The sequence below is a fragment of the Ochotona curzoniae genome, unplaced genomic scaffold (genome assembly GCF_017591425.1).
Source record: "Ochotona curzoniae isolate NIBS_2020 unplaced genomic scaffold, NIBS_Ocur_1.0 contig_4105, whole genome shotgun sequence".
NCBI classification, from domain to species: Eukaryota; Metazoa; Chordata; class Mammalia; order Lagomorpha; family Ochotonidae; genus Ochotona; species Ochotona curzoniae.
Window position 1 is genome coordinate 3,930,139 of NW_024466129.1, and position 23,694 is coordinate 3,953,832.

General features: G+C 38.2%; 1 protein-coding gene across 1 annotated transcript in view; it reads left to right on the top strand.

Moving 5' to 3' along the window:
- The window catches only part of PAPPA2 (pappalysin 2), a 226,694-nt gene that overhangs the window by 112,001 nt on the left and 90,999 nt on the right, over nt 1-23,694 (top strand). Inside the window, exons 12-13 of the mRNA XM_040984308.1 lie at nt 15,286-15,421; nt 15,608-15,824. Of these exons, the coding sequence (XP_040840242.1) occupies nt 15,286-15,421; nt 15,608-15,824 (353 nt within the window). The remainder of the gene's footprint in view (nt 1-15,285; nt 15,422-15,607; nt 15,825-23,694) is intronic.

The window sequence follows — 23,694 nt, forward strand, 5'->3', positions numbered from 1 at the left end:
ATACATTTGAAAATAGTAAAAACAACTCTTTTACTTAGTTCACTGTAATTTGAAACATTAGACACATGAAAAACTCATTGTTTCTTTTATTTGCAAAAGAATTTTACCAAGAGTAGTTGGAACATTCTGTGCTGTTTTCTCATTATGTGATTTACCTGACCAAGCAAGCAGTTTTCCATTGCGTTCGTAAATTTTCATATTGCAGCTTAGGCTGTTTCCAACATTTAGATAACTTCCAGGGTTTTCTCTTTGTACTTTCAGTACTGTGAAAGAGATTTCCTATAACATAACTCCTCTTTGCCCCCTTTGAGTCATTTCCTCTGGGACATCTTCACTTTTTCTACTCTGACAACTCTCCCCATTTGTTAAAGATTTCGGTGTAGCTAGATTTCTTTGATGACGGCTGCCCCAGCATTTTCTGAGTCAGCTGTTTGTTCTAAAAATTTATTTGCTTTTGTTTCAAATTTTACTTTCAGCATTTTCATTTTTAATTCCTTTATGCAAAAGATGGACAATTCCATCTTTTGATGACCCATTTATGTAAAATGGCATGTAGGTTTATCCGTGGAGGAGAGGAGGAGGTATCTATCATTGTCCTTCTGTCTGTAAATCGGGTAGCCAACAACGAGTGGCTAATCCATGACAGACTTTAAAACAAGTAATGCGGTTGATCACCAGAAGTGATGACATTTGTTGTTCGCACGGCAATCTTTAGAGTGAAAATCTATCAGAGAATTTTGTATTTTATACAGTCACAGCTGATTTTGTGCTAGCTGACATTTGAATCATGTTGTTGGGAGACAGACAGCAGTTTGTTGCTGTAGTTAGCGTTTGTGCATTTATGAATTCCAACTTGTAGAAATGGACAAGATATATTTTTAACAAATTTTTATGGTCTCTGGTGAGTTAACTTTTAGCAGTGATATCTTTTTTTTTATCTCTAATCATATTTCTTCTTTGTTTTAAATTTGATCATCTCATAGGAAAGCAATATCTATACTGGCCACTTTTAGTTTATCTTTCAGATTTTGGTTTATTCCATCTAATTACTTTACACATTTCTTGGTAATTGTACTTAACTTCATTTATAATTGACATAATCTTATTTCTCATCTACATACAACATAAAATTCTTTGTTTTTTAATTAAAATATTTAGTCCAATTACATTTAGTGAAAGTAATGTTTTATTTTAAATTTATTGTGTATTATTTTTTACTCCACATATTGTTGATTTTTCTCTTTTTTCCCTTTTTTTAGATTAAACAAATATTTTATGATGGGATTGCCCATTCTGTTAGCTTGTCAGTGATAGTTCTGTTTTCCAAGTAGTTATCCTTGAGGTTGCAGGTCACATTCCTCACTTGCTGAGTCTGCTTTGAATTACTTCTCTCCTAGGATCACAGCCCTCAGAGTACTTTAGAAGTGTTTGGTAGTATTTTACCACTTTTAGAAGAAGTATGGCTTTATACTTATCCAGTATTCACCCTTCCCACTGTTCTTCAGCATTTTCTGCACTTCTGTGCTTCTATTGTTTGTGAAGCTTGAAGAAATCCATTTATTGTCATGTTTTTAATGTAGGTCTGCTGACAAAGGATTCTTTCAACTTTTCTATAGGCAAAAATATCCTAATTTGAAATTCCTGTTCAAAGGAAATCTTTCTTTGGAAATTCTAAGCACTCATTTGTTTTTATTATCCTAAAGATGTCATTGCATTATATTTATACATCTGTGCTATTTGTAGATATCTTCATGTCTGCTGTGTACTTGCAGTTCTTTGAAGGCAATGCCTTTTTTTTCTGTTGCTTCAACATATTCTGTCATTTGTCTTAAACAGCCTTTCTATGATGTTTCTAGGCTTATTTTGTGAATGTTTAGGTCAATGTTTATAATTTCCTGAAACTTTGTATATTATGTTTACTTAGCTTCAGAAAAAGGATGTTTAGTTTGCTTTTATTTGCATCTGTTTTCTTGTGTCACACACACATATTCATTGGTGTACTTTGGTAAATATGTATTTATTATATATAATATATATTTATAATTTATATATAATATATAATTATTCATAATCTATTTTATAGTTTATTTACATATAAATATATATTTATTATATATACAACATTTTTTCTACTGTATCCTTTGCAAAGAGAATCATTAGTGTGAGGAGAATAGCCTGTACCTCACAGAGACAATTCCAAGGAGACAAATTTTTCTTCTGCCCTCTAAACTCTGTCCCTCCATTCTTCATCTTCTTTTTGCCAGTTTTGCCAACACATTCTCAGTTCCCTCCATCATCACAGGGCAAATTCAACACTCCCCATAATGTCCAAGAAGTAAAAAATAGTTCCACAGGCATACAGAAAAGAGCCACAATCAAATGACAAGACACCAGGTGCACTCCTGCATACTGTTTTTCTTTGTATGAACGTCCATATATTAAAGAAAACATGATAATTGTCTTTTTTGATATTTCACTAAGGTAATAGTCTCTAATTGCATCTATTTTGTTGCAGAAGAGTTGATTTTGTTATTTATATGGCTGAGTAGTAGTCTATCATGTACATATACTGCATTTTCTTTATCCATTCATCAGTTATGGGCATCTAAATTTAGTATCTTAGGTATTATGACCTGAGCTGCTAAAAGCACGAGGGCAATTCCATTGCTTTTAGATGAATTCTCCAGAGTGGGATGGCTGAGTCAGTAGCAGATTTCCTTACGGCTCACCTTCTTCATTTCCTCTCCAGCATTTATTTCTTTCACTTCTATTTATTTTTTACTAGCTTTTTGCTGCATACCGTAGTCTGATTATTCTGACATCACTGTTTCAATAAACAAAATTTTTCTCCCTATAATTAACTATTAAGTAACTTTTAAACTTTTGTTTCAGTTATTGTAATGTTACAAGAAATAGATTATGGAGATGATCTGTTCCTTCTAAGATGATTTTTTAAACACATGGTACAACTTTGGTACTATTATTCTTAATTCCAGATCACCTAATCCAATTAGCAACTGAGATGACTTGAGTCTGCTTATGTTTGCACTCTGATCGAAGTTTCAGCTTTTGTCTCTCCTAAGAGCGGGTCCTGCGGAATCTCAACCAGGGGCCTGGATTGGTTGATCTATCTTGACCCTCTCTGAAATACAGTTTCTAGTTACTCAGCAGTGAGTCTGCAAAACTTGTCAAGTATTTTTTTTTTTCTTGTACTTTCTTCTTGGTTTATTACACTCATTTTCTGCATTGCATAAGATGTGGAAATCACCCCCAAACCTAAAGTGACAAAGAACGTTAGAGTCCTTTTTCTTTCTTTTCGAGAGTTGAGTTGATAAGCCTGAAGTGCGTTGGTGGATTTCAACTTTTTTTTTTTTTCTAATTCTTACTTTATCATTTTTTTTTTTTTTTGGTCAGAAGTGTATAGATATATCCACATGGCTGGGAAGAAATCTCCGATTACAATCCTTTTGTTACGTATCAGTTACTTACATAATATATTTTAGGTTTGTACCTGTTTTAGCTGATTTAGGAGTAATATCCCAGGAATTAGTGAAAAAAAAATCACTAAACCATCAAAAGAAATCAATTAATACCTGAGTCTGTGGAAAATGGTCCAGGGGATTAGGCCCCTACCACCCACATGGGACACCAGAATGGCGTTCTTGGAGCCTGGCTCCTGTGGCCATCTTGAGAATGGAGGGAGATTTCTCCCTCTCCATGTCTTCTTTTTTTTCTGCCACTTTGTCTTTCAAATACATACATGCATCTTTTTGAAAAAAGAATATATAAATATACATCTAGTCAAATAAATAAAATCAAATAAATTAGAAAATCATTTCCAAAATAATTTGGTGAGTTTTGGTTGTTTGTTTCTTGAGGGCAACAGGATTTCGGAGCCTTTTTTCTTTTAATTTTGGAGTGATACACAAATATGATTTGTATACAGTGGATTAGAGACAAATTTATTGCACAAGCAAGAAACAATAGTAGTGGGAAACATTAGTCTTGAAAATGTCTTTCCAAAACCCTTCATTTACTAAAATGTGATTTTACTCAACAGAATTTCTGTCATTTTAGTCTACATTTGCTGAGGTGGCATTTTGTTAATTTTCCTTATTTTCTCCTGATGTTGAGCCAATAGACTAAAAATCTAAGAATTTTCTTATATAGAATAATTGTGGATTGTTTTTATTTTTACCATGATCAGTACCTTTTAAGGAGAGGGTGGAAGGGAGGGAGAGAAGGATGGAGGGAAATATGGTTATTTTCTTAGAATTATACTGATGAAATCCATGAACCCCTTTTTATTTATGATAATACAAAATTTTAAAGTATGAGAAACTCATTCATGGTTTATGATATGCATTTAGATGCATTCTTACAGCTATCATAACCCATGAGCTTGGCAATGGAGGTACTTTCCTGTTTCACAGATGAGAGAAATATAAAAAAACAAAGACTCAAAGAGTTCTTTTTCTATATCATCAGTGATAAACCTGAAATTCAAATGTGCACCACTGCTCTCTAATTCCATATTCCTCTATAGTATATCGCCCCTTCCAGTCGGTGTTCATTAAGCACCTGTAATATGCCAGACCCAGAACTAAGCTCTGGAAATAGGGAATATGACACGAGCAAGAAGACAAGTTGGAGCATGTGGATTTGGAAATGAAGAATTATTGTCATCTTTTGTTGGATATTTTTTCTAAATTCTTTTTTTTTTTTAAAGATTTATTTTTATTATTTTTTCATTGGAAAGGCGGATATACAGAGAGGAGAGACAGAGAGGAAGATCTTCCATCCGATGATTCACTCCCCAAGTGAGCGCAACGGGCCGATACCATGCCGATCCGAAGCCAGGAGCCTCTTCCGGGTCTCCCACGCGGGTGCAGGGTCCCAAAGCCTTGGGCTGTCCTCGACTGCTTTCCCAGGCCACAGGCAGGGAGCTGGAAGGGAAGCGGGGCTGCCGGGATTAGAACCGGCGCCCATATGGGATCCCGGGCGTGTAAGGCGAGGACTTAACCACTTGCGCCACCGCGCCGGGCCCATATTTTTTCTAAATTCTTAAAAGGAGATATCTGTGAATTTAGTTCAGAGGATTTATTAAGTACTTAGTGTAAGCTCTAGGTGCCATTGGGGGACAGGAGGAAAAAAAACAAAACAAAACAGAAGGCATCATTTCTTCCAGAAGTGCCTTGGGTCTTAAGTTATGGAGACAACAAATAAAGCAATTTGAGAAGCAGATACTCAATCCGCACTTGTTTGGTTTCACGGGGAGCCCATCAACATATGCAAAATCATATGTTCATGTTTATTTTCATGGCTATTCTAAAATGTCTCCAATTTGGAACAGTCTCACTCGGGCTGGACTGGTTGGCAATCCTAGCAGAAACCACCACATGCTCTCAGTGTTTTAAATACCAGGGACCTCCCCATCAGTTATAAATTACAGACCACTGCCTGGAAACCCTTGCTACAGAAAGCCCGAAGCCTGTTAACCATCATTTCCTCCTTGTCTTTGTTTGGTTTCAGCTGGCCAAACACTGAATGTGATTCTAACAGAAAACACAATGCTTGTTTAATTGGTTGGATTTCAAAGATGAGAATGCTTAACACCAGGCATGGAGAAAGAAACACATTTAATGAAATGTATTCTGTTCCAAATATTTTATTATTAATTCCCAGACAACTGTCTTTCAGAGATATAATTTTCCTCAATCTAAAAATGATTATCTGAAGAATAAGAGGTGTTAAACATTTTGGATAACAGTTAGTATAATACAGATGGGATTAAAGTTTGTATCCAGTTGATTCCAGAGCCCTTGGTGCTTCTCTTTGTAGATACTGAGACACTTTTTCTTCAAAGACTTAGACCGAAGCTAGTTTGAGGTTTTACAGCCATACAACCTGTGTCTCCACACTTCCACCTACTACTTGTGTGACAGAAATCACGAACAACATAGACATAGAAGCATATAGCTGTGTGCTGGTAAAATTTTGCTGATGGATGCCAAACTTCAAGAAATGATTTGCTCGTTAGTCAGGGTGTTTTCTTTAGTGCCTTGCAGCCACTGGAAAATGCAAATGTGTTAGTAGCTCTCAGTTTCAAGGAAAAAATGACAATGTGGGTCAATCCATGGAGTGTAGTTTCCAGTAAATATTAACCATATTAATGAACATTTACCTTATTTCCAGACAGTGACAGTATCTACTTTCAACTCTTCTTAATAAATTCCACCCCATGTGAACCATACATTACATCTAGAAATCAAAAGATATACAAGTTATGTTCTTCACCTGTCTATAAGAAAAGGTATTGGTGAGGGAAGTGTGTCATATTACTTACAAGATAGCAATACTATCTGAATATATACTACAAGTTAGAGCTGTATATTATAACCTCTAGAAAAAGCTCTTTCACGCAAGTATGAACGTATGTTCCAAAGAGCTACATAAAAAGTAAAAAGAGAATATTGACCATAGTAAGAGAATAGCATGATTGAGGCAAAAGGTGTAAAAAAAAAAAAAAAAAGAAATAATAACGAAATAATCAGTACATAGGATCGTGGGGAAAATATCAAGATAGTGAACTTAACTGCAAAATTTATTACATTAAAAACATGTTGACTGACAACTCCATATAAAAAGAATATAGTGTCAGTTTACATTCAATACAAACAACCAATTAGTTTATTTAAATTTTTAAGGAAGAATAAAATGGAGCCTGGTGGCTGAAGTCCTTGCCTTCCATGCACTGGGATTCCATATGGGCATTGGTTCTAATCCTGGCATCCCTGCTTTCCATCCAGCTCCCTGCCTATGGCCTGGGAAAGCAGTTGAGGACGGCCCAAAGATTTGGGACCCTGCACTCACACTGGAGACTTGGAAGAAGCCCCTGGTTCCTGGCTTTGGATGGGCTATTTTCTGGCTGTTACGGCCGCTTGGGGAGTGAGTCAGCAGACGGAAAACCTTCCTCTCTATCTCTCCTCCACTCTGTATATCTGAATTTCCAACAAAAAGAAATGAGTCTTTTTAAAAAAGAAATAGAGTAAGATGGAGATCCAGTTTTTAAAGGAAATATGATAAACCACATTGTTCTCCTAAACACATTTCTTTTTTGTTATTATTGTTTTTTTTAAGATTTATTTATTTTTATTAGAAAGTCATATATACAGAGGGGAGGAGAGATAGAGAAGAAGATTGTGAGTCTGTTGATTCACTCTCCAGATGGCCAGAGTTGAGCTGATCCATACATTTCTTACATCAACAGTACAAATTTTTATTAACCTTGTTTTATAATATATATCTATATTTATATATAGATATATTTCTTATAGTAGAGTTCATTTTCCCATATTCAACTAGATATATGATGTTCATGGACATTTGTTTTCAAAGTATGTCCTGAGCAAGATGCGTTTGAATTGTCCTTGAGTGGCATCAATTGGTGATTTTTCTCCAGTGCATCGTTATATTGACTCACATTGATAAATGCCATCTTAGATACTGAAACTTCCTAGAATGAAACCTCAGGTTTATTACCTATTTGAAATCAACTTTTGAACTTTGTTTTTGTTTTTAGCAGTCAGCCTGTTAGCCAAGTTGAATTACTTTCTAGGTCAGGTGAGAAAAGGTCGGGAGAGAAAAGAATGCCCAGTATGTTGGTTTCTACAGGTATGGGTGTGGGTATCACCTGACCTTCCCTTATCTCTCCCCGCCTCTTCTGGGTTCCTGGTTAGTGAAGGCGTTCCTAGGTTTGAAATGTCTCAAATTCCTCCCCAGATCTTGTGATTACGGTGTTATTAGACCTAATGGCACATGTAATGCAGGGCTGGATAGATTGATCCACTTCTGGGAAATTCCCAGCTTACAAGGGTATTGAGCCAGGATAAGACAAATGCTCATATATTTCTAGGGATTTTCTTCTACATTTCTTGTCATTTAACCCACAGAAATTTCCATTTTCTTCAGTTTTGCTCATACACATAGATTAATATCTTCCTTACTGTATGATATTTACTCCTCAACAACAGCAGTACCCATAATCTCATGGGGTTAAGTTGGGTGAGGATCCAGCTTTGGCATTTTTTTTTCAAGCTGACACGTGAACAAAGAGATAGTCCTGCGTGTCTTCAGCTGTGTGTATTATCATGTCCAGAAGTGGCCTTGGAAGATTGCTCTGTACCATGCAGAGGAATGGTCACATCATCCATTGGAATAAGCTGGAAATTCTGCCTCATGATCATCGGAAGCTGAATGGCCTCTTTTCCTTTAGAGAAAAACCAAATTAAAATGGTCCAGATGCCAGTGTTTGGATGCACTGGGTTAAACTGCTACCTGTGAGACCAGAATGGCACATTAACACTGGTTCAAGGCTCAGCTGCTCTACTTCAAATTCTACTTCCTGCTTATGCAACTGAGAGAGAAGCAAGATGCTTCAACTACCAGGATCCCACTGCTTATTGTGGATAGGATTCCAGGCTCCTGGCTTTGGCCTGGCTTAGTCTTGGCTGGTATGGCCATTTGACACATAAATCAGTGGAAGGAAAACTCATTTTCTCATTCTGTAATTCCGTTTTCAAATAAATACAGCATGTTCAAAATTAAAAGGATCAAAGAGAAGCAGTAAGAATAAGGGAGCTATAAAAACAAGGAGAAGGAAAAATAGAAGTTCTTGACTCAGTGTTTTTCAGCATGGAGCTGGGATCCCGGCATATGCAAGGTGAAGACTTTAGCTACTAGGCTACTATGCTGGGCTATACTATACAATTTTATACTATACTAGGCTACTATACAATTTTGTTTACATTGAGCTCTGATTTTTTTTAAAGCATATGATGTATAACATCTTTTTGTTGTGCCAAATCATCATTTTTTTCTCCTCCCTTTAACCCAATATTTTCTTCAGAGGAATGTAAATAGTGAATCCTTATTCATTCAGGCTTCAGTCAAAAATTGTCTATCATACTGGAGAATTTCTCTGTTTTTATGCACAAATATCTCTAAAATATTTCCTCTTCTCCTCTGTTCTTGATTTTGGTTCTCTCATCTTTCTTCATTTCTTTTCTCTCTCTCTCTCTCTCTCTCTCCCTCCCTGCCTCTCTCTCCCCATCCTCTTTGTCTTCTTCCTCTTCCACCTTTTCCTCTTCCTATTCTTTCCCTTTATCTTCCTTTTCTTGCTATGCATTATGGTTTAAGTCTGAGATACTACTTTTATTTTATTAGCTGACAAAAAAGTCTGCATTTATTATGCACAATTGACACATATATAGGTGTATATATTGATATATATGTATATACAGTGTGAAATAACCATACAACCAAATTTTTATAAGTGTATTCCTATACCTTTCCAACACTGGTTGCAGATGAAAATCGAGCTGCCAGATAAATATAATTCAGATGCACAGTGGGAGTCCTACAAGAGGCAAGGTGATTGTGGGTACATGATTTTCATGTCAGTCGAAAAATGTTCTAGTGAAAAGAGGAGCTCCACATCCCACTGGCTATGTGTTTTATTCCTGGAAGTTATCACACTCAGTGTCCTCTTTGCTGTTTGATGGCTACTAGTTGTTGATTTTTCACGAAAGCTTTTGTAGCTTCACAGCCTCCACATTCTGTAATTGGGAAGCAACGTTTATCATGCAGGATGGAAGTTTGCCCAGCTACACAGTGCTCCCCCTCCCCTCCTCAAGGCACACTTTCTCCCAAGAAAACCTTCTTCAACTGTGATTTACGACAATTGTTCTCACTTCCTCTGGGGCTTACTTAGAAGTGTCTCTGTAGATAGTTTCCTGAGAACTCTCTTCGGGATCAACACCTAGAGGGAACAGAATGAAGTTAAGGGTGTGGAGCAGCGAAAGGCTGGTGTCCGCATCCTCCCCCAATGAGTTGCAATAACCTTTCCGAATGAACTAATTCTATGAAGCACTCACTGCTACCACAAAGGTCACCGGATATGGGCTTCAACACAACTACGCATCCCCAGGAAAGGAGCAGGACCTTGGGCAAAAATGATTTTTTCCACTGAGGCCAGTTTTCAGAAAGGGGCTTTCCTGTGAGCTGGTTCAGCCATGGAAGAGGGACTGTGGATGTTATATCACATCTAACCATCTTCTGACCCCTTCTCTGACTCCTCTAAGCTCTCTGACATAGTCTTTGTACAGTTTAGAACTGATGTCCAATATCACAATTTAAGCGAGTTCTCTTAGAGGAATTGAAGCAGATCATCTGATTCTGACCCAGGCATTTTCCATTGACTTTTCAGATCCCATATTTTTGCATATCTACTACCCTGGGGTGGTGGATGCCATAACAGTAGTTTTTCTTTATTTTATAAAATGATAAGTTTATCTCATTCTCTGGAGTAAAGAAATCACATGAAACAGTGCTCACAGCTGTCCCCATATTATGGTATCATTTTGACCAATAGCAGGAGGGGCTGAGTTTTGGATATGGGGAGGAAGACAAATCCGGCTGAAGTCCCACCTTTCCATTTTGAGTCAGGTGCTGATTGTACTGAAGTCATGAAGACAGCTCGTTAGCAAGATACTCAATGTATCATACTCATTCTTCACCCATTAGAGTTCAGGTCAAATTCCCCTGAATCAATAATCTTTTCCTTGATAAAATCTATGGAATACTGACAGACAGCAATATTATGAACTAAGCCATATGAAATTGATATTATTTGAAAAATCCTTACCTGTAAGAATGATGTATTTTCCAACCGATAGAGCAAGTATTCAATCAGGTTTCAGTTCATCCTTAATTGGACCACAAATAAATAGCTTTTGAAAATAGCTTTGAGTCTCCTAAAAAAAGAAATTCCTAAATATATATAAAAGTTTATGTTTCTGTGTTCATATTCCTTCATTTTTTGGACAAGAGAGGGGGACAAAATGTTAATAAATTTTCCATGGAATACATTGTTTCCAGCACATCTCACATTAAAAACAACCGTTAGAATTGTGCAGAACTTAAAGTGGGGGAAATCCCAGTTTTTTTCCCCTCTAGTATTTGCCTATGAGAATCATTTAAGTTTCAGAATCCACATTTCTCCTCAATAATATAATCTTCATATTCTAGGGTTATTGAGAAGTAGGAAGAAAAACCCAATGAGCTTTGCTTGGGCTGCAGCAAAATACACAGAGACATCATGCAAACACAGGAGAATGTCTGCCCAGTGTGTCCTGGTTCAGGGTCTTCCCTCTCCCCTGGAATCAGGAAGAGCCATAGACGAGTGAATATGGAAAGGCCCAGAAAGAACAACCACACAGAAACTAACTCAAAGCATTCTCAAACCTCAAGGAAGATTCTTTTCAAGTTTGTGGTACAGTTTCAGGGTCTGCTTTCCTCTCACCACCGCAAAGGATGACCTGGAAGTTGAAAAGCTTGGCTTGGGAGCACATGGAGTGTGTCTGTGCCCAACATGGCAACGGGGTTTCTTAAGCTCCAAGACTTCTGCAATATAGAGGCATTTTTTCAACTTTACCAGTCATCAACAACTAGTGGTTAGGTCAGATATTAACTGTGCTGCCTTTGGATGAAAAAGCAGCTGAGTGTATGTGGCTGCCTTCCCTGTCAGTCTCTCTCTCTTTCTCTCTCTTTCCATTTTCATCTCTAAGTATTTTGTGACGGACTCACTGAGCAATCATTGGCAGTTTTTCTGTCTTGAGACCATTCTTATAGCTCGAGTGTTATGTTTTTTTCCTCAGAGGCCTAGCAGGTTCGTTGAAATCTCGTTATAGTTTTGTTCCTTGTGAGAGGAATGTTCAAATTGCTTTCACATTGCCTGTGTAGTGTGTGAATGCAATCTTTTTGTTAAAACAGATAAGGAAGCATTGTAGACGAAAGCTAATACATCTTTGGTCCTTGTAGCACTCTATGTTTTCCTCCAAGGCCGTGCTTCATGCACATCTTAGATCTGAGTGGGCCTTAGTTGTGCAGGCGAGCGTTGTCTTGGAGGGGACAATCACAGTAGCACTTTCAGTGTGGTTATCAGAGGAGGCTCACACTTGCAGTTCAAAGGGGACATGAGGATAGAATTTCCTGTTGCCCCAGTTTCTGTTTTAGCTACTTGTTTTTCATAGTTAGGAACATAAAATTCATTATTCATTATCATATAAAGAAAAAATAGTCTGGACTATACACATGTTAAAATAGCTCCATCTTGGCTGTGGAAAGAGCAACTTTTAAAAATATCTTTGAATATGAAATGCATTTTTAGATTTCTAATTATGTTTTTTGTTCTAGAAGTTCCTATGTATATACAGCAATGGCACATTTTTAACAAACACATGTTGAGCTGGATTTTCTCAGAAGTCTATTAAAAGAGTTACATTAATTATCCAATGTATTTTTCATGGATTTTATCTAGAAAGCAAAGGTGCATTCTATACCAAGAGTTTCAACTATTGACAGTTTCTATGGAAACGGAACCTGGAGTAGTGGCTTGCACATTGAGGAGCATATATATGAATATATGAAATTAATGAAGCCTGTGTAATTATTCAGAGATATACAATCTTCTATTCTAGAAAGAGGCATATATATGATTGTTCTTGGATTTTATTTTGTAGAGGATTTTAAGTTTCATTGAGAGATTGTGAAGAAATACATATTTGGTACGTGCAACATCGATGTATTAGCATTCTTCACAAAGGGGTGCATTCATTGTCATTGATGAAACTCTATTTACACATGATTTTCATCCAATGTCCATTGTTTTCATGAAGATTCATGCTTGAGGCTATGCATTTTATGTTTGGACACATTTATAATGCTTTTATGAAGATGCCATTAGGATAACATGCAGATTTTTCACTGTCCTAAAAATTCTCTGTGCTGTGTATTTAATTTGGAAAACTTTTCCTGTCCAACTTCCTCCTGCTTTGAAAACAGGATAAAAAATTCTCTCTTCTTACAAATTAGAATTACTGAACATTGAAGCCGGATTCTACAATAGGCATTGTCCCATCTTTAGTTTTTATGAACAGTAGGTAATATCTATATTTTTCAGTTACAGTTAAGAGGAGCTGCAGGCTCAGAGAGGAAATATTCATTATTCATGTTTACCTGGCTAGTAAAGATTGAGTGGAAACTCACACTCAGGACTTCTGCCTGGCCAATTCTGTCTCCAGGATGGTGAATTTACTTGATTCTTTTTGTGCTTGTTGGGATTGAATAGGCATGGCTACTCAACTTAGGTTTGAGGCTTCAGCATTGTGTGAGAGTAGGTATGTTCTTGCACTTCTAGATGGTGTTGTGAGGCATGCATGCAATCCGAGTGACTGGAGCTTGGCTCTGCTTCCCGCATCACAGTGAGAGGATACACACAGCACCCAGCATGCCATAACTCAAACCCTTGTCTCTCTGTTTTTGTGTGGCTCAAGTAGTTCTCTGTCTATGTCTCATTTGTAAGTTCCTCCTGTGGTTTTCCAGCTTACACCATGTCCTGGAAACCCTAGAGCAGCCCCTTCCCTCAATACATAGTACTCAGACATAGCTGCCAGGGTAGGCTTTGAGATTCAGAGATTTGGCCTTCAGAGAACTTTAGGTAAGGGACAATATTGCTTAGAGATGCAAAATGTTTCAGGCACAGCCCTGTGGGCTGATAAATCTATACCACAGAGCCTACCTCCAATATTTAGTTTCAGGTGGATGATATCTATTTGGGGATCCAACCACAGATGAGAAAACCAAGCTATCCAGTTCCTCGTAAAAACCACTCTGTTCTTTCTGGGATAAACCCACCAGGTGCTTGTTTAAGCTTTCTTTCTGTCTCAGGAAACGGCCCAAATCTTTCTTAAACATTCAGGTTTCTTTTGTGATATATGGAAAAGGAAGAGGGATGGGAATTCCTCAGGGGCTTTGATGTCATTTATTGGTGGAGTTGAGTGGGTTGAGTTAGGCCCCTGGCTACCTTAGGATGTGTTTCACACCCAGCCATGGACAAAGGGCTTCTTATTAGAAATCATAACCTATGGATCTGAAAGTTTCTTAAGTTATGAAGAGTATTTATTACTTCAAAGTGGGGAAATGAAAAGGAAGAAAAGACACCATAAAAAGGAAACATAGGTTGGCCTTTCCCTCAGGTAAGGAGAGTAAGGAGGGAGATCTGTGGTGCTTTGGCTGTTGTAAATCATAAAATCACCCTAGTTAAGTCAGTTGTGCCAGTTGACACTCTGTAAATAGTATTCCAAGACATTCTAAATGTCAGTCCAAGGAGAAGAAAGCATTTTTGTTACAATGAAAAATGCGTTCCACTCTCTTGCCCACTGCTTTTGAGGCTTTTCCACTGGGAGCAATTTTCATGTGCCCTCATCACTCCCCAAGCCTTACAAAAAGCCTGAGGAATACACACAGAACTTTGTAAACTCTGTCAACTGGTTCTCATATCACGCCAATGTTATAGCAGAGAAAGTTGAGGCTTATTCACTCAGAAGGTAAGAGAATGCAGCCACAGGGTACCAAGCAAGAGTTGTGTTCATGGGAAATATGCTCTAGAATCTGTGCTGTTGAGGCTGAGGGACCGTTCCTCGTGTATCAACCGCTAAGTTCATTTCTTTTCCATTGATGGTGTTCCTGGTGCAGAACTTCCATAGTTTAGTTTGAAGATCTGTTTCAGTGAAAATCTGTCTTACCACTTAAGAATGTTCCTGATGAGTAACTGGATTTGCCCACATTTCCATGTCACTCAAGTTCTAGTGACAGAGAGCAGTTCTGATAAATACGTAAGAATAGACTGTTCAGCAGGTTCTGATCTCAAGAACAACAAACTCTACATCCCTGGTTCTGTGTCAAGCTGTACATTCTTAAGGACACAAGCCAAGAATAACAAATGCATAGAGATGAAAAAATATATGGCAGTTCAAAAGAACTTAGCTTGTCAACAGCTGATTAGTGTTGGCTTGGTAACCACCTTGTTCATTTCATTTGGTAATAAAGAGGTCTTGCCTGATTATGTCGTCATTTACCATCTGTAACAATTATGTCTTTGGGTTTTTTGTTAAGAAATGTAAAGAGAAACTGGTGTAAGATTAAAAAAAGAAAATAACCAAGCTATTAGGTAAGAAAACTCAGAAAAAGATGTCATGCTCAGTCTAAAATGATCTTATTTCCATCTCATCTTGGAGTTTGGTGCAATCTTGACACCTTTTTGTGCGTGCTGCAGGTTTTTCCCCATTACTTCATGAATGATGAGCTCTCTAAGAGGAATAAAAGTGGTTATTCTTGATCGCCCAATGTAAATAAGGGTTCACATGTACGTGTGCTTATGCCTAGGTGTGTTTCAATAGACCAGGAGTGGCCACAGCCGTGTTGATTTTCTTGGCGTCTGATGGCCTGGCTCCTGGAGGACATCAGAAACCAACAGTGACTGTGTACTTGATTGACACCAGTGGGAGCAACCACTCTCTTGGTGAGCCTGAAAACTTTCTTTCTGGGGTTGCTTCTGGAAAACCTGATTAGAACTGGGAGTCAACTGATATTCACCTCTGATATTGTTTGGAATCTTGCCTACATCAAACTGATGTAATTATGAATATGGACATGGGGTATTCAATGAATGGTATATAATAAGACAAATCTCCTTATTTCTCCTTAGGAATCTATGAACTGTCATGCCGACAAAACCCACTGGTTATCAATGTGACCTATCCCACAACTTCCCTCTTCCACCACACCACATCAGTACTGCTCAATTTTTCCTCCCCTCTGGTGGGTATTTCAGCAGTGGCTCTGAGGACATCTTCTCACATGGATCTTTCAGCTCCCACAAGCTGCATCTCAGCAAAGGATGGCCAGGAACATCAGGGACAGAGGTAGGCATGCCCTTTCTTGTTCCTTTTCTCCCTTTTACTTGTGACTGCGATGTACTGCTACCAGGTAGTTGTGTAGTACTAGGTACTAGAGTATGGTGATTGTTTAATCACCAGTTGAAAAATGAATTTGGAAGCTTTAAAAATACATAGGAAGCCAAGTACAAAATAATTTGTAGAAGACACACTTGGATTTTATATTTTGTTCTTCTTTCCTTAGTTGAGCATAATTTTTATGTAAATATTTAACATCCTTACAAGGTCTCAACATCTTTTTTACATACAAAACCACTGACTTCAAATCAACTTTGTTATATAAACTGCCAAAAATTCTCTGCCAAAAACTCAATGTTCCCTAAGCAATGTATATTTTTCCACTTGCTCCCACCTGGACAATGTATGTATCAAGTTTAACAATTGTTGGCTAGAGCATGTCACACACTCACTTAGAGTTATGTGTGGAAATAAGGACAGCATTTGCTGCATGTGCACTTCTGTGGCCATCTGTCACTGCAATCACCTGGTTGTGTGAATCTGCTGGGTACTCAGGAGTGTAAATTACAGTGTTGATGAAAGCAATGCATGCGACATAGGCCTGGAATCATCTTCAAAGCAATTTAACCAATCGAGTGGAACTAAAGGCAGCAGAGCACACTCCCTGAGGGAGTGAGGTCTGGTCACAGAAGGTGGCGGTCTAGGTGGTACTCCATTTTCTGTTACCTGGAGGAGCTCTGGTAACAGCATGTCCGTGGTAGGTACGTCAAAACCTATTCCTGGCAAGGATGTGGAGGAGACAATACAAGAATTGCACCAAATTATACCAAAAACTATTGGATTAGCATGAACATTATCTCACAGTCTCGGGGGGTGGGGTAAGAAATCCTGAGGTTGGACAAGGCTGTAGTTATCAAAGTTTATTGGAATTGGAGCAATTACTTCCGAAGTCATTCAAGTGTCCTTTGGAAGGTCTCAGAAGAGCTACATCGAGCTCAGATACATAGGTGCTGGCAGTGGGCATGCTAGCCTAAATCAGTCTCAAAACCTTGTCGCAGGGCAGCCCTGTTGACATGGCAGCTAATGCTTCAAGAAATAGTCAAAGAGGGCAAGTACATGACTGCCCAAGAGGGAAGCCACGGATTTTTAGAACATAATCTTGAAAGTGACTGCCCTTTATTGCTGGCACATTTTATTCATTAGAAATGAGTCAATAAGTGCAACCCACACTCAAGGTAAAGGGTTTACTTAAGAGGATGAATCATGGGAGGGAGTTGCGAGGGATGGTGTGACTCACAGGGAGCCATTTTGCAGGTTATCTGTCATATGCAATAATCATAGCTTCTATAAATTGAGCACCAACTATTTGTCTAGAAAGGATAAAAAGTGAGAAATATAATCTGGATAATGATACTTAGATAGTTCAATTGCAAATTTAAAGAAACTTACGTATAAGAAAGGCTGAATGCCAGAGAAAGAGAGAGAGTGAAAAAGAGAGGGAGAGATTCCACCTGCTGGTTCACTACTCAGTTGGGGCTGGAGTGGTCCAGGAGCTCAGAGCTGTATCAGGACTTCAGACATGGGTGACAGTGACCCAAGCACTGGGTCCATCCTCACTGCCTTCCAGGCACACTAAAAGGAAAGTAGGTCAGAAGGAGAGTAGCAGGGATTCAGATATTGGGTGCTGGCTCTCAGAGGCCTAACTTTAAGATCTTAATATTCACCTTAAAGCATTAAAACAAGAATGGGGACTCACAAAACAACAATATTGGAATTATTGTTTCTGTCTCATGTATTCTCAAATTGTTTTCTCCATTGGCTCTACTTCTGGTCTCCAGTCCCTGCAACATGTGTTCTTGATGAGCTTTGCACATGATGTTCCTACTTTCTTGAATGCCTTCCAGTCTTTCTTCACTCCAACGCGTACTCCACCATCAGGGTTCACCTCCTGTGACGTTTTGGCAAGAGCTCTTCTGTTTCCATAGGACACAGTACATAAACCAAAAGCAACTATCGCATTGGGTGGTAACTGTTTATTTACTATTGTTCTCTCTCTTAAACTCTGAGCTCCCTGTCATGGGAGTTCTGCTCAGTATCGCTCAGTACCTAGCAGAGGCCCTGGCACATAACATGTAGCAGAAAGTCTGCATTGCGTGATAATGACTAGCTTTAAATACTCTGTGGACTAGAAAGGAATATAAAAGCCAAGTAAGCAGAAGTCACAGCCTCCCGAGACACAAGGGACAAGCATTCCCTCAACCATGCTAGCCATGAAGTTTCGACAAAACACTCGATTAGCTGTGATCGCTGCCGTTGGTTCTTCACTAATTTTCATGTGGCACTGTGGGAAAAACAAGTTTTATATGCATGCATGCAAACCAGTAGAAATAGGATCTGACTCTCCAGTTTACACAGAGAGTATCTGGAATGCATCAGCATTTCCAAACCACATATGACTGACAGGAGCCATGCAAATTGGCTTTTCCTTCTCAGCCAGCAGATTAGTGCAATATAGTAAATTTGGATACACAGGGAACGTAATAGTTGCAATATATTTTCATTTTAGATATACTTAAAATTCAAATCCCTGTGCATTCTCAAAGAACAGAAGAATATTTGTGGCATTGTATCTATCACAAATGTAGGTATAGAGACATCATAATATGAAATTCTTGAATTCTGGGTATAATGAAAGAGATTTCTGGCTGCCTTCCTCTTATTCCTTACATCCTGGATTCTGTTGATACTTACAGTAGAGAATTAACAGATGCCTGGCAGTAGAAAGTCTATCTCTTATATTTAACCATTAAATCAATGGCCTGTCCCTTTCACAACATTATGTCTTTACTAAAGAATGTCAACAGAAAGCCAATACACTTAAGCCTTGCTCCCCAGTAATGTTCATCATTTTTGCCTTAGACAAAGATTTAAGCTCCCTCCTTCTTGCTTAAATAGATAAGTTTCAATATTCTTCTGGTACCCAAACTATGACTGGCCTGGAGAATCTGTAGATTCCCTCCCGATCATAAAATGTGTTGAAGTTGACCTGAGAAACACCATTTGAAAACCTACATGTATACTCTGTTTTATTGAAAATAGCAAATAAGAAATGGGAGTTGCACTAAAAAAAAAAAAAAAAGGAGAAATGAGGCACTTGTTTTTTTTTGTTCGCTAACATTTTTTGGCTTTGTTCTTTCTCCCACTTCTGTTTCTCATTCTGTTGTGATGACTGCCCAATTTGGGGCCCTTTGGGCCTTCTCTCTTGATCAGGAGCCCCTTAGTTTACCCAGCCAAGTTTCCTCTTCCTGGTGGTGGCCACCAGTGCTCACTATGAACTCAGTACATTCTTAATCCCCAGCTGTTCCCAGCTCCATCTACTCAGGGGAGGGTTCTATACAACTTGCCACAATGTTGGGATGTTTAACCAGCCAGGATTTTGTCGATGCTTTGGGAAATGGAAGCCATTTTTCTTTTTTTTTTTCTTTCTTTCTTTTTTTTTTTTTTAATTAGCTTGACAGAATTGGCAATGTATCTGATATATAATCTAGTCCCAAATTTGTTAGTTTGCCTAAGTGGATAGATTAACTTGCAAATAATTGGAGTTCTTAGTTTTCTACTTTAGAAATTCACATGGTCAATAGCAGAGGAATTTACCAATAATTCAGAATTTTTGTATTCTCCTACCAGAGAATTTTACCCTTCCAACCACTAAGCTATAAAGGAAGGATTGATTCTAGCTCCTCTGACCTCACCTGATGGTACATGGACTTTGGAGATGAAGCCCATGTTTGCCTTTCCCCAGACATGAGCAGGTGATAATGGTTGAAACTTTTAATTGCACATTATTTTATAGCATTTACACTTCCCGATCAACCTGTTTAGAGTTCTTTACCTGCTCTGTTAAAGGAAAATGATGATGTGTAAATAATTGTACTTCTTCAAATTTTGGCTTATATTTCAGAGCTCTTGTGTTCTCTCTTATTCACATGTGAGAATACATAATTATATGTACAACTTCTTGTCACTGCTTGATCTTTAATAGAATCATACTTCTTGCCAATGTTTTTGCTCCTTTAAATGCATTTGGCTTTCTATTCTACTTTGCTTGGAATTAAAATTTCCATCCCTGCTTTCCATTTGCTTGTATTTGTTTGATAAATATTTGCCTTTCTTTTATTTTTCAACCTTTCTCAATATTCATTGCCAATGAGCCTAAAGCACATTGTTTCATTGCACTGTTTACAGAGACACTAAGATTTTACTGTGTAGAAACACTCCAAGATTTTATTCTGAAGATTTATCTCAAGGTTCTTAAGCCTGTGGAATTCTTCAGGACTGTGGGATCTTCACTTTTAGAACATGGATCTCCCAGGATACAAAGTTGCCAGAGATTCCACATGCCAATTGAACTCCTCCCCAACACCCTACCTCTCTTCCACCTCATCCAGACCTTTGTCCTAATTAACCTAAGTATAGGAATGAGTAAAGGCAGGATGCTAGTGATGGCAGCAATGAGTGGAGAACAAATCTCTGATGTGTGAGAAGCACTGCTCTGTTTGCTAGCTCACAGGGGTCAGGGAATGAGGAAAGAATATCCTAGTCCCCCCTTTAAAAGAGGACAAAATAAAAGAATGGAGGACAAATGACATGGCCTGCTATCGTGGCTCTGTTGCTTCCTCCCCACTCCCCAGTAATCTGCACCCACCCCCCACTGCACACACAAGAAACATACATCCTTTTGCTCCCAGAATTATTTCTCCTTTTGACTCCTGCACATTTACAGCGAGGAAGGAAGCATTGCTGATATTGGCTTCTCTTCTAGGCTTAATGTCCTTTTTCTGTGTCATCTTGGTCAGTGGTGTGCAGGATAGCTGCAAACAAATGCAGTAGGCACTTGTCTCCCAAGGCACTTGTTGCAGTTGGCTCTTCCTCATGAGCAAACAAGCGAGATACCTTGATTGGCTGTGATTCCATTACATGCCATAAATTGCCAGCATCTTGGTGCTTATTGACAAAGAATTCAGTACTGTATTCAGATTCAAAGATACAGGCAAACCAATGTACAAACTTCCATCGTTGCAAATATATCTCCAAATACTATTCTTAGAACCATTTCATATCAGTTGAGACTCTGTTAGGACAGTCTCTAAAGTAGAAGAATTTTAGTATAAACTGCTTTTAGCTGGTAACAGGGAACTAAAGTGTAGAGAGAATAAATAGTAGAATACTTAATTGAAAGAACAACCATTACTTATACAATAGCGGATACATATCCAGAGGAGCAAATGTGGGAAAGGTACCCTCCTAAAAGCTAAGATTCAGATCCCATGGAAGGAATGGGGCTGTGGCACACTGGGTGCAGAGAAGTTTGCTCAGCTTCTACAAGCTAAGGCATAGTCAGAAATCTACACACTACCACCTGAGACAAACTTAGGAAGCAGCTGCCTGCTGGGATGCTATCAGGACCTTCTGGAAAGCTGCCCTTTGACGCTGCTGAGGTTTTCTGGGAGGACACCTACGGGGCATTTGATGGAGGCTTATGAACAGACATGCACTGGTTTCCGTTGAAGCCTGCTGGGGAGCCAGTTAATGTGGGGATGGAATTTGCTGAGCTGTGCAGAGTATAACTGAAATTTGCTAGGTGGTGAATACTGGTGATACTACACACTTACAAATATCCAGGCTGTAGAAGCAAGGAGCGGAGACCACACAGGAATGAAGATAACTCTTGTAATGCTTTCCAGTGGTGTCTACTAAAAATGGCGTTATAATAGAAAAGGAGAAATGGCTGCATGAATACAGTACAGTATCATAAAGTAAGGCAGTGTTGAGAAGCAAGCATTCAGTAACTGGCAGAGAAAGTCTTGTCAAATAGCCAAGAAGAAAATCCTTTTCTCTTTGTCATTTATTCAAGATACCATTTCTTTTAAGTTTTTGGCATTAATACTAAGACCATTTTTCAATATAACTTCCAAATAGATTGAGCTAACTAGAAATGCATGTTTTTTTCTTTTAATGTTTTGAACTTGTTTTTAGTCCAAGGCAAACACAAAGCATAAATACCTCATAAGCTTATTCAGTATAAATACACATTTTGATTGAGATGGAAAACAAGTCATAGATACTCATAAATATAAAACTGTAGTGGGTTATGAGGTTTGCCTTAAGCTATAGCTTATCTACGCCAAGTGTTCTAATAAAAAGTTGAATGATATAATAGACTTTTAAATTGAATATCCATGTAGATTTCTGAGATCTCCCATCTATGCCATCTATCAACTTAACTTCTGAAAATTCATCAGAATTTGTTTTATGAAAAAAACCTATGGATCAATTTTTAAATCTTTTCCCTAAATAAAATTATCTTTTAATTCCATTTTCCTCAAGAACTTTTTGAAGAACCCTTTGTGTGTGTGTGTGTGTGTGTTTATGTGTATTTATTTTCACCCCTTTGTCCATTTTTCACTATGGATAATTGTGACAGGATTTATCAAGAATTTAGGTCGAATACAAATGATATGTGTATTTATGAACATCGATTTATTTCACTTCATGTGAAAGAAGTATTCTGAAGACTTTTAATTTATTTATATACTCATGTTTTCTAAAATACACAGAAATGAAGTGAGATCTTTCATGTGTCAGTTCATTTCCAAATATCCACAGCACACAGGGGTTGGCCAAGCCAAAGCCAGGAGCTCTAGCCTGGTTGCCCTGGTGGGTATCACGGGCCCACCTGCTCTGGTCCCCATCTACTCTGGTCCCCTCCTGCCTTCAAGGTTGCATATTAACAGGAAGCTGACTTATGACTCAAACTCAGACAAAGCAGGGACTCAAACTCGAGCATTTCTCTATGGAATAGGAGCATCTCAAGTAACTTGTCTGTGATGCCAAACTCTCACCATTGAACAATTTAGTGTGAATTGACTTATTAAACTAATTATTCTGTATGGTGTGCATGTTTGAGTGCATGTTTGCAAATCTCTATACATAACTGTGTATAAAAAGGGATGACTCATTCTTCAAAAAACATTTAAGTGCCACAGTCACCAAATTATATGTGTACTAGTTTCTATTTTTGTGTGATACTTTTGCTAAAACTCAGTAGCTTAAGTCAATGCATAGGACAGCATTTGGTTAGAATGCCCACTTTCCATGTTTCAGGGATACCAGGATCTACTTCTATCTCCACTCCTGATTTTCTGATTGCTTCTGTTGGAAAGTAGCAGGTGATGGCTCATATACCAGCTACGTGAAAATGCTGGTTGAAGCTGCTGGCCCTGTCCTTGCTGTTGTGAGCATTCGGGAAATGAATCGGTATTTAGTTCTCCCTCTCTCTATTTTGCTCTCTCTTTCCCACTTTCTTTTGCTCTCTTCTTTGCAATTAATAGAATAAAGTTTAAAAGTGAAAATAACAATCAACCAATGGTCATCCATATGCTCATAGAGTCTGAAGGTCAGGAGTCTAGACACAACTTAATTAGATCCATTGTGAAACTACAGTGAAGTGTCTGCCAAGAGCCAAGAGCGTGTTCTCATCTGGAGACTTGACCAGGATGGATTGACTTCCCAGTTTGCACAGCACAGTTGCTGTTACAAAAGTCCAGATGAAGGGCTTCAGCTTGCTGAGGGATATTGCACCAAAGTTGCCCTCTTTTCCTTGCCATATTTCCTTCCATATTGGGCATCTAACTCTAGCAAATTACTGCTTCAAAAGTGACAATATAGAATGTCTGAGCATGAAGTCTTATAATTATTAGTGTAACAATTAAGACTGCATCTTCTCACCTTGGTTGCACTCAGTTGGTTAAAAATGCTTCATGGATACTTTCACTCAAATGGAAGGAACTAATGAAGGTATGAACACAAATCCAGGAGT